This window comes from Tachypleus tridentatus, chromosome 2 (genome assembly GCF_004210375.1).
Source record: "Tachypleus tridentatus isolate NWPU-2018 chromosome 2, ASM421037v1, whole genome shotgun sequence".
In the NCBI taxonomy this organism is placed as follows: Eukaryota; Metazoa; Arthropoda; class Merostomata; order Xiphosura; family Limulidae; genus Tachypleus; species Tachypleus tridentatus.
Window position 1 is genome coordinate 93,131,453 of NC_134826.1, and position 12,394 is coordinate 93,143,846.

At 34.8% G+C, this 12,394-nt stretch overlaps 1 protein-coding gene across 1 annotated transcript in view; it reads left to right on the forward strand.

The window, feature by feature from the left end:
• kz (putative ATP-dependent RNA helicase kurz) overlaps positions 1-12,394 on the forward strand; it is a 78,517-nt gene that overhangs the window by 17,259 nt on the left and 48,864 nt on the right. The window contains 3 exon segments of the mRNA XM_076489486.1: positions 1,814-2,000; positions 9,364-9,477; positions 12,215-12,316. Coding sequence (XP_076345601.1) covers positions 1,814-2,000; positions 9,364-9,477; positions 12,215-12,316 — 403 coding nt within the window.

The window sequence follows — 12,394 nt, forward strand, 5'->3', positions numbered from 1 at the left end:
CTTTGAAATCGTTTTAGGAAAAGAAAAAGGAATTTTAGATTTATTTTGATGTTTTCTTTTTGTGGTTATGAGGTCAAATTGACCAATCCCATTTTCAGTAAGGGTAGAGAAAAAAAGATAAAATGTAAAGTTTTACTGAAACAAAACTCTTGAAATATATTTTGGAGGTTTTAGAGATGACTCAAACAAATTTTGAGATTCTCGAGATGAGAAGTATTTTTAATCTTAATATTATAATCGCTTTACACATGCACTATTCAAAATACACTACATGCCAAAAAGTATGTAGACACCTGACCATCACACCCATATGTGCTTGTTGAACATCACATTCCAAAACCATGAGTATTAATGTGGAGTTGGTCCCCCATATGCTGCTTTAATAACCTCCACTCCACTCTTCTGGGAAGGCTTTTCACTAGATTTTTGAAACGTGGCTGCAGGAATTTGCTCCTATTCAGCTACAAGAGCATTAGTGAGGTCAGGCGAGAAGGCCTGGCTTGCAGTTAGCATAACAATTCATCCCAAAGGTGTTCGATGGAGTTGAGGTAAGGGATCTGTGCAGGCTAGTCAAGTTCTTCCACACAAACCTCAGCAAACCATGTCTTTATGGACCTCGCTTTGTGCATGGGGAGCATTGTCATGCAGAAACAAAAAATTGCCTTCCCCAAACTGTTGCCACAAAGTTGAAAGCACACAATTCTCTAGAATATCATTGTATGTTGTAGCATTAAGATTTCACTTTACTGGAACTAAGATCCTAACCCCAACCATGAAAAACAGCTCCAGGCTATTATTCCTCCTCCACAAAACTTTATAGACAGCACTATGCATTCAGGCAAGTAGCATTCTCCTGGCATCCACTAAACCCAAATTCATCCATCAGACTGCCAGATAGTGAAGTGTAATTTATCACTCCGAAAAACACTTTTCCAGTGTTTCAGAGTCCAATGGCAGTGTGCTTTACACCACTCCAGCTGATGCTTGATATTGCACATGGTGACCTTAGGCTTGTGTATGGTTGCTCAGCCATGGAAACCCATTTCATGAAGCTCCCAACAAACAGTTTTTGTGCTGACATTGCTTCCAGAGGCAGTTTGGAACTTGGAACTGTGGACAGACGATTTTTACACACTACATGCTTCAGCACTTGGTGGTCGCATTCTGTGAGCTTGTGGGGTGTACTGCTTCATGGCTGAGCTGTTGTTGCTCCTAGACATATCCACTTCACAATAGATAGTCATTGTATTAATGGTCAAATCTTTATTTTAGTTTATTAAAAATATTTCACAAAAAAATATTGTTTTATGTTAAAAATATATAATGTTTATTGTAAGGCTGCCAAATGCTTTGTAGATATACTCACTATATTTAAAATTAGAATTATTAAATTTAAAAAGACCTTAAACAAGTACAAAGAGGTCGTGTGGTTAGTCAAATGGACCAAGTTTGTGTTGAAAGGGTTAACAGAGTTATACTCAGAATGTAGTTTTAAACTACTACCTTATCAGTATTATTTAAGTTTTAAGTTCTGTTGAAAAAGATTCAGAATGTGTTGTATGTATTGCCTTTTCTATCTGGGATCAGAGTAAATAAGTCTCTTAACTTTAGCTGTTTTAAATTTCATTAGAATCAATAGGACCATTTGATTCATTAGAATTAGCTAAATAATGTTTCTTTATGAATCTGTTTGGAGTATGATTATTACTTAGGTCTAGTTCTTTGCTTTTTTCTGGTTCATTTATATCCACTTGTCAGTCTATCAAAGAAAGAAGTAGGATATTTATTCATAATATAATTATTTTGCACGTAGAAAAGGTCTTATCGGAATCACAGAACCCCGTAGGGTGGCAGCTATCAGTATGTCTCAGCGAGTTGGTCTGGAAATGAACCTCTCCAGTCGGGAAGTTTCCTACCAGATTCGATTTGAAGGAAATGTAACAGAAAGCACAAAAATCAAGTTCATGACAGATGGAGTTCTATTAAAAGAGATTCAGAAGGTATTGTACATATTGCAATTCTTTCAAGGTGAATCTGTTAACTTTAGCTGTTTAATGTCTTTTAGTGTCATTATAAAAATACTAGAAAATTTTAAGCTTACGTATCTTTGGAGCTTCAGACCTTGAACACCAAGAATAAAAAATTTCAAATATTTTTACGTTGCTTATACATAAGGTAATAGTGATTAATTCCTAGCACAAAAAAAGATTTATTGGGTTGGAGTTTGAAAGAGTAAAAGGTGTGTGTAAGCTAATAATTATTGTTATTTTAATTTGTTTAGTACAAAATAAAATACAGGGTGTCTGGAAATTAAAATACCAAAAATAAAGTTGAATAACGTTATTGTTATTCAAGATAACAATTTCTGTAGATGGATGACCTTGGGTGGCTCCCCAGATCAATTGGCTGGTGCTGTTGAGCTAGGGTCAACCAAATACCAACGTTTGGCATTCTCAACAGGTGTTGTGGATATTAACTCTGATGCTGGTGCATTTGTATAGTGCTAATGAAACCCTGGCATTGTAGTGAATCCCCTTGTAGGGCCCCATGGTGGATAGGGTCAGTGGGCACTGAATTTTCCTCCATTTATTATGGATAACCCAGTTCTTGAAAGAACAAAAGTAAAACAACTGTTACACAGTCACCCTGGCATTGTAGTGAATCCCCTTGTAGGGCCCCATGGTGGGTAGGGTCAGTGGGCACTGAATTTTCCTCCATTTATTATGGATAACCCAGTTCTTGAAAGAACAAAAGTAAAACAACTGTTACACAGTCACCGCCATTGTGATATCCAGTACCTCAGTTTTTAATCCTTCATTTCTTATCTGATAAATCCTTATGGCATGTCTCCCTTTTTCATTCAGAAGGGCTGACTGGCTTTCCCAACTCTGTCAAGAAGCTATGTTCTGGGGAAATATTGATGGAAACATCTACCCACAGTGATCTCTTTCTGAATTATAAGGCCATTAGGGATATACCCATTGAGGTTATTTCCCATACTACTATGAATTCCTCCTGAAGAATAACCATTGAGAGGGATTTGGACAACCTTGAGTTGGAGATCCTTGCTGGTTTCTTCAGTGAAGGCATTTCTGCTGTGTGCTGTATTTTAACTTGCAAGGATGGATTATGCTGTCAACCAGTGTCTTACTTTTGATAATTACATAACAACATTCACCTGCCTTTGCCAAAGTAGGTTATCTGAACTGTAAGGTATGGACTGAACTGTATTTCTAATCCTCTTGATGTTTTCAGCGTTAGTAGTTTGGATATTCAAAGGCCGCATGTTATGGTTCTTTGACATTTTCTCATTGTGGTGGCAAAGACCATGATGTCTATGAGTGCAAACTAGAACTACACTGTGTTATCTGTAGTGGTTCCTATCCCTCTTACCTTCAATCTTGTCCTAGGTGGATGGAGGAGAAAGAGCTACAGCATTTGAAAATGGTTAACATTTGTTACCCTGAGGCTTGGAATTTATTGTCCTCAACTCCTTCTCGGACATATGCTGTTGTAGTCTGTGCCACTGCAACAGTGAAATGCAGACAGTTCTTTCCATGCTTCCAAAAGATTAATTTTCCAGCAGTGTGAAAAGTCCTTTGCCTCACATGAATAGGCGAATTGACAAGTCAGTGACTGCCTGGTCCACAGCATTTAGTCCCAGGATGTAGAACAATATTTCATTCACATCTGGAATCTCCTTCAACTGACAGATACCTGCCCACACTACCCAGAGCAAGAATCTGTGGAAGTTGACTGTTTTTTTTTAGAAAAGAAAAACATCATGGTCATAAACCAGAAGGTTCTCCACCAAATTCTCCTCCACCTAAATAAAATTGGCAATTTTGATACAGTGGAACTGTTGAAGTTTCTATTCTAATCTGGATGACATAAGATCTTGATTAATTCCTATCATCCTGTGTGTCATTCCTTACAGGAAACATTTCTAAAACCTGCCAGTACAGTCTCTTTTTGACAGTTTTCTTTATACTGGAATGACAGATTGTGTGATGGAAGAGAGCATGAATGGGTGGCACTGCTGGTTGACCAGCATGCACTTACCCTTTCTTTGCAGCTTGATTTACCCTTGGAGGTCATTGCTGTACATATTTTCTTGGGTCATAGCATCACTGTTTGCACTGTCTACTTATTTCCTGAAGAGACTTATGATCAATCAGAATTATATGTTTTCATTAATCAGTTGCCATCTCCAATTTTAATGCTGGGGGACACAATTCCCACTGGGTTAATGGTGATATTCATTGGAGGAGTCATTCTGTAAGGCATATGCCCTCAGATAACGACCTTCCTTTCTTCAATACTGGATCTTGTACTTATTTTCATGCATCTATTCAGTCTTTTACTGTCATTGATCTATCTGTCTGCCCTCCTTCACTTTTTTATGGAGGGTTGGCAGCAACCCATGAGGCAGATCATTTTCCTGTCATTTTGAGGGAGATTGGCCATGTTCAATGCCACCTGACCCTCGTACCTCAGTAGAAGTTGGGCTAACCTAACTAGCTCTCTTTCACCACTTTCTTGGAACTTAATTCTGCCTTTGTCTGTCTGGCAGTAATAGACAACTGCATGGTAACAGTGACTGACTGTATCATCCAGGCAACTGTTCTATCTGTTCCTAAGACCTCAACACATTTTCCATGGTATTCATGTCCATGATGGAGTCCTGTTTGCCAGGAGGTATGAAGGTTCAAAAACTGGCTAGAGCTACCTTTTCCAGGTATTCCACTTTTGAACAACATTACTTTTTAACAGGCTTGTGTTTGGCAGGTTAGAAATCAAAGTCAAAAGGAATCTTCAGTTAATTTCATAACTAGCATCTTTTCATTCACCAGTTCCACAGTCATCTGGGAAAAGATTTGGAAGGTTCATGGGAAGTATCCTTTGCAACCCCTTTATATCTTGCTTTCCAGTGGCAACAGTTTTCATGTGCATCTAGCTCTCCTGTTTTGTACCCCACTTCTTTTGGCCATCAAGTCTCAGGCAGTGCAATTGCTTCTTTCCTTTATATGACTAAAATTGCCCCTTTACATTAGTGGAACTTGAGCTTTCTCTTTATCAATCTGGCAGTACATCAGTAGGACCTGATAATGTTCACTATGAGATGATGTGCCATCTCTTTCCTGCCTTTCTTCTGGTTGTTTTTAACTGGATCTGGTAAGAGAATGTTTTTGCTGATGCTTGGTGCCAGTCTGTTGTCCTCCCTTTCTGTAAGCTTGTGAAGGATCCCAATATTTCTTCTTACTTTTGTCCAATTGCTTTGATTAGCTGTTTCTGTAAGGTCTGAGAGGGGATGATTAATTCTTGTCTTGTTTAGGTCCTCAAATCAAACATCTCTCTTGTTTCTGTAAGGATCAGGAGGAGGAAGTTGTCTTAACTAGGCTACATGTTGGTTTCAGTTGTTTTAACTCTTAATTTTTTTTTCTTATCTGGGACTGATCCACTAATGTGTGACCTTTGTGGCAATCAAGTCACAATAGCCCATATTTTACTGTCATGTTGTCATTATGACTGTTAGCAATGGCACCATTTAGACATTTTTTTGTGGGCTTACTCCTTTTATTGAACAGCATTATTAATGATGGTGACACTGTCCAACTTTTTTGTTTTTTTAACTTTTTACAAGCCATTGCCCCTTTTAATTTTATTTACCTCTTTTAGCTGAACTTTGGACATTGTTTTGTCTTGTCTTATTTTTATACTTTGTTATAATTTTACATTCCAGTTTTTTACTGGCTGTTTAGCACAGATAACCTAGTTGTTTTGTGCTAATATGCCAACAAACCAATCACCATGTGGTTTGGTCCCAGTCTCATCTCTTACCCTTTTTACTTGTCTGGCACTATATGTCTTTTGTGGGGTGGTCTGCATTGTACTTGACTTGCACTTTTTGGGGATAGTTTTACCTATACTATTCATTTCATATATAGTTTTGTTTAGCTACTTTTGAATGGGGAATCTTCATATACTCATATACTTCTTCTGTATTCTGCTGTGGTTGATGGGTTTTTCAATTAGATGTGTGTTTTTTTGGGTGGGTATTTTTACACACCCTTCTGTTGGGACCATACATTGATTTTCCTTTTATTTTTCTTCCCTTATTTTCTGTATGAGTGGATATATTTTTATATACCCAATGTTGTCAGGTTTACTGCTTAATTTCCCTCTTTTGGATTATTTCTCTTTCCTTATTGGTTAGTGATATTATTCAATCTGTAGGAGGCTCCAGGAGCAAAGTGTCCAGGAAAACAATCTTATTTCCTTCACACTCTGCCATTTCATCTATTCCAGTGTACCTTCATTCACTCTTTTTCATTTTGTCCAGATTTGACTAATCTTTAATTTTGACTGTTTGATTGTTGTGGCTTCTATCACTCAGGTTTATGTTCTTGTTACTCAATGTCTTTCCAGTCCTGTCACATTTCCTTAACTTCTTAACTCTTGCATGAATTGTTTATCAATTCCCAAGCAATTCCCTTTTTTTTTTTGGCCTCAAGTTCATCATCTCTATAACATGGCTATCAATATGTTCAGGCAGGATTATACCTAGTTTTTCAAATTATTTTTTTTTTCCTTCAATTTTTTTTTCCCAAGATGCTTGTTCATGCATGTCATTCCAGGTCTTTGTAATTGATTTCCTGGTCTGCATAAATATGAGTTTCTCTGCTGTTTGGTTCAATAGTTTCCCTTTTTTTGTTTACTTTTATTTACTCCCATTTTGTGGATCATGTAGTATATTCCTTTTGACATTTCTGTTTCTAACTGTCTTCCACATTTCTTCTTAATTAATTCCAGGTAACTTTGACAGTTCAGTAAGTGGATTGCTTCTTTGTTTTCAAGGTTTTTCTGTTGAATTCATCTCCCAAGATCTCCTTCCTTTACTCTTGTTTTTTCTGTGATATATTTTTTCCTTCCTCTCTGACCATAGGTTTGGATTGTGATTTGATTGGCCTTTTATTCCTTGTATCTTTCTTCCCACCATCAATTCCTCATGCCTTCATTCACCTCATGCACCTTCTCTTTTCCCTGCACATTCAAACTGTTGTCTGTTGAGCAGTGGGATTACTCATCGTACATTCTTTACTTTAGGTTGTTGTTTCTTTCTTGTTGGGATACTATCATCTCCTTGTTACCATCCTACTCTACTTTTGAGACCGTGACTAGGTAACTTATCTTTTAGTATATATACTTCTTATTTTCAAGAGCATATTCCTGTCTTTTTCATTACAGATACCACTTTGTGTGAGTGGTGCTCCAGGGATACTTAAACTAGTAAAAACTGCATTGTAAGGCTGTGATGACTTAACCCTTATAATTCCATGACCACACAATTCACAATGGGCAGATGAATTGTTCCACAGGATCACTTGCAGTTTAATACTGGAAATAGATTTTATAATTTTGCCTATTTCTGACTGCTTACCCATGGATTATATGGGTAAGGCAAAAGGGTGTAGCTTCCCATTCCTGCCCTGCTTTGTATTGAGTAAATTGGTATGTGCTGTTTTTAAAAATAGGGTTTCTTGCTAACCCATTGCACTGTCTTGGGTGTTGTTACTCCTTATGCTCAAAGAGTTTGAGAGTCTTTACCACTTTCCAGTTCCAGCTGCTGGTGTGGTGGACCATAGAGGAATCCTCCTGAATGCAACAATGAAATACAAATAATATATATGAATGATTATTAAACCATTCAGTTGAGAGTAGGGCAGTGGTGCTCTACTAGTGTAGATGATTAGATAACCTCCACTATGTAATGTGGGATTGAGCTGTCAAAATGGCAGTTCACTTCTTTGATTGGGATACCTCATCATACCCCCCTCATGGATGTTGGTTCCCAGTGGCTGGGTTTTGGATATAAGAATAGTACCAATCAGTATAAGTACCAACACATGAATTTCAGTATTCTCTATTTTGTCACTTATTTCTACTCTTGTTACTTTATCCATGTAGTGGATCATTGTGGAAGTACTTGTAAACTACTATTGTTCTTCCTTTTCTGCTATCCTGATGATTATTATTCCCAGGATATTCCTGCATTTAAGGCAGTTCTTGACATTATGTTTTTGAGTGAGAGGGTTTACTTTCCAATGCCAGATATCTGATTTCTGAATCAATCATTCAATTTCTCACATTGTTATACAACAACATGTTTCTGTCTGTTTATGAATAGGGGGGGTACATAATTTTTTTTCTGGTCTTTAAAATTGAGGTGAAGGTGGCATTATCCTGGATTGCTGGATTTTGAATTGTAGTTGACTTGCTGCCAGTACGATCCTCTTTCCTACCTCCATGTGAATGTTGGTTTCCAGCAGCCTGAGATTTGAATGTAGTTAACTTGCATATAATATCCTTTGTGTCTTAACCACTTTATATCTAGGGGCACATCCCTTAATATTACTGACTCCTGTGCTTTCTTGGATTGAGTTTCATAACATTAATATATAATGTATGGTTTAGATCACTATCCTGCAATAGTTCTCTCCAATTTGGATGTGCTCCTCCAATTTTCTGCCTATATATGCATCATCTTTTCACAATGAACAATGAGTATACTTGTTCAAAAGAGGTGCAGCCTCTCATGTATGATCTTGAAGACTATGAAGACCTCTTTGAGAGTGTCCTTTGGTTGCTTTCAAAGAATGGTTCTTTCTTTCTCTTGCACTGGTTTTTCCACCTGTTCAATCTGGGATTCTAGAAATGTATGCGAGAAAGGTAATGTACCATACTGGAAACAATATTTTTCTTATACTGAAAAGGTATTTCCATTAGGTACTTACCTTGTTTCACACTTCCCACCTTTCTTCTCCTCTAAAAAGCAGTACTTCCATTTTCTGTCAAAACTCAAAGTGATCATTAAGTAGAATTAAATAGAGGGAGCCACAAATGTCAAAAGTATGTCACAGTCTTACTGGTAGAAATCATCTGTTGATGATTTACATGTCAGATGCATTGGAATCTCTTAACTCCATATGTGGGAGAATTGAAGCTTATGTCATATGCAAAAGAATATTTTGCATACAGAGGAGAGCACTGAATGAGAATACTAATCTATGTGACAACAATTTGTGTGTATATATGTTATATATGTTTCACTTCTTTTAATATATTATTTTAAAATAAATGAGCTATATGCTGTTTGTTTATTGTTGAAATTTACTGCCAACAAGTCATAAGCAAGCATCTACTGTAAAAAATTTGGCACATACATAAAATGTAAAATATTTAAAGTAAACAGCTATAGTAATTCCCTTTGAAATATTTGTGCATAAAGTATAAAGCACATTCTCATTTTCTAGACAATTTTAAACAGAATATAACTTTTATGTTCCTAATCTCATATTTTAGGACTTTCTTCTGGTTTGTTATTCAGTGATCATCATTGATGAGGCACATGAGAGAAGTGTATATTCTGATATTCTCATTGGTCTGCTGTCACGCATTGTTCCTCTGAGAGAAAAGGTAAGCTCAGAATTCTGTACTTAAGTTGAAATTAATTTTAGAATATCCAAGTTTTAAAGATAGTTTTCATATTAGAAATGTACAAAAGGGAGGAAATTCTCTGCTCCTACCATTTGTTTAAACTTCTCCTAATTTATATTTTGAACAAAACCATTTTATGATGTTCTAACAATTTGTAGTATCACTCTTTATAATACAGAATGAAGATAAGCATGCTTTGGTTTTCTAGTTTGCTGTGACTGTTAATTTTTATGATCACACATGTTATAAATTAAAAATATAAAGATTAGAATGCCTGATAATTTGTTTTACCTAATGTTTACTTCTCCAAAATATTAATCTGAAAATTTTGGTCTGCTTAACCCTTTAGCAACAGGTAGGTCAAAGTGTGCATGTCACAACCTTCTAAAGAGTTGCATTCAAAACTTAATTCAAGTTTTAAGGAAATATTTGAAAAAATCCTCAATGTTTCCTAGTATAGGAACTGTGAATTTTGTTTTCTAGATCTTGCCTCTTCTCTAATTTATTTACGACCTCTCCAGAAAGAAAAAATGAGTAATTTAAAATCATTTCCTATTTTTTTTATATGATGGTTTATTTAAATTAATCAACCCTGTATACAGTTAGAGTACAGAAAATATGAAAATAACAGACAAAATATAAAGTTTTTCTGAAAAAAAAAATTAACATTTATCAATGAGGTTTTAAGGATTATGCAAATTTTCAGATGAAGAAAAGTATTTTGTATTTTCACATGGAAAATCATTTTGCAGTCAGAACAGTCAACAATGAAACCATATTATGTGCAAAGTTTTATTAAAAATACTCAGTTAAAATTCAAAAGATTTATTGTTTACTTAAAAGCTTCCAAAATTTTTTGAAGATATACAAGGTTGCTTAAAATACAAGAGCCCATTGCAGTGGGGTTAAGGAATAGTGAAAGCTGTTTATCTCCTACCTTAAGGTAGTTTTAAATATTAAAGCAATTAGGATGTCTGACGACTTATTGTGGTCAATTTTTGCCTTCTCTTAAAACTTAATTTGAAAATCTTGATGTGCTTAAATGATTCGAGAAAGGCTATTATCTTCTATTTTATGTACTCTTAGAAATATTTGTATGTCTAACAATTTATTTTGGCTAATTTTTGCTTTTTCTTAAGTTTGAATCAGCTAAAGGATATATGAAAGGTGTTTATCTCCTACCTTAAGGTAGTTTTAAATATTAAAGCAATTAGGATGTCTGACGACTTATTGTGGTCAATTTTTGCCTTCTCTTAAAACTTAATTTGAAAATCTTGATGTGCTTAAATGATTCGAGAAAGGCTATTATCTTCTATTTTATGTACTCTTAGAAATATTTGTATGTCTAACAATTTATTTTGGCTAATTTTTGCTTTTTCTTAAGTTTGAATCAGCTAAAGGATATATGAAAGGTGTTTATCTTCTCCTTTATATACTGTTAAAAAATTTAGGATACCTGACAATTTATTTAATCTAATTTTTGCCTGTTCTTAAACCTTAACCTGAATCTCTTGGTCTGCTTAGTGGAAGCTGTTTATTTCTTACCTTATTTTTATTTAAAAAATAATTTGATAGTCTCCTGCTTATTAAGTAATTTATAAGTATTTTGATTTAAAACTACTACATTTAAAATATTACAAGAACCCTTGATAAATTGCTTTTCCTTTCTTGTGTGTTGTGAACAAGTATGTAATTTATCTTGAAGAAAACGAAAAGGTAAAATGTTTTAAACAAACCATTACACAATCAAATGTGTAACAATGATATAAAAACTGATTAGTAAGTAGACATTTTTTGTGTGTGTGGTTGCTAACTACTACAGTTCACTTGAGCTTGAAAAATTATAATGTTCTTGGGTACCTTATGTGATGGACCTAATATTCATGACAGAAATTACAATTTTATTTTTCAACATTTCTCTTAATTAACCTATTTTAAATTTTAAATCGCTAACAAGTGTCGTATGCATAAATGTCATGACAAAAGTCACATTGGATTGCTGTTTGCTTTTCATGTTTTTGTTAAGTAGTCCACTGCAGATTTTAAATTACTAGAAATTGTGATGGTTTTAGTTAGTAAAGATGAAATGCATAGTACCCTACATGTAAAAAAAAGTATTTAGCAGGTTGTGGGGATTACAATGAATTGCTGTCAGGTTATCTCTGTATAATATAACCCTAAAAATTACTTACTAATATTTTAAATTATTAGCTACTAAATACTATTTGTCTACTTTTTGATAGTAGTAGTGGTTGCAATTTGAACCTTTATTTTCTTGATAGAGAGGCGGTTATAGTATCTACTTGGGTATAGTCTTCAGTTGATTATTGGTTTCCAAAGGGGATTCAGATTTTATCAACTACTATGAATAGATTGACTGTGTTATTAGTTAAGTGAATGTAGAAACCTGCTGTCAGATGTGAATACTTCAGTTTTACTGACATGTTGAATTTTTAAAGCTTCATTGTGATTCCTTTTTATGCCATTCAAGTAAATAGATATATTTGTACGATTAAAGAAATTAATGCATTTCTATTTAAGAAACCCAATAAAACCAAGCCTTTGTTTTTAAAGTATCATTAATGTTTTTGAATGAGGAAGTGAATTTATATATTTGGAGAGCTTACATTTTGCAGTTATTGTCTTTTTGTTCAGATTTATTTAATTTTTGTTGAGATCATAATGTTATATATTCCTTTTTCACTTCTTTTCTCAGAGAAAAAATCCTCTCAAGTTGGTCATAATGTCAGCCACTCTGAGAGTAGAAGATTTCACAGAGAATCCTATGTTGTTTAAGAAACCACCTCCAGTAATCAAGGTAGTAAATGAAAATAATGGGATTCTAAAGTTCCAGATGTGTTAGTCATAACTTTTGTGTGCTAAAACAACCAGATGT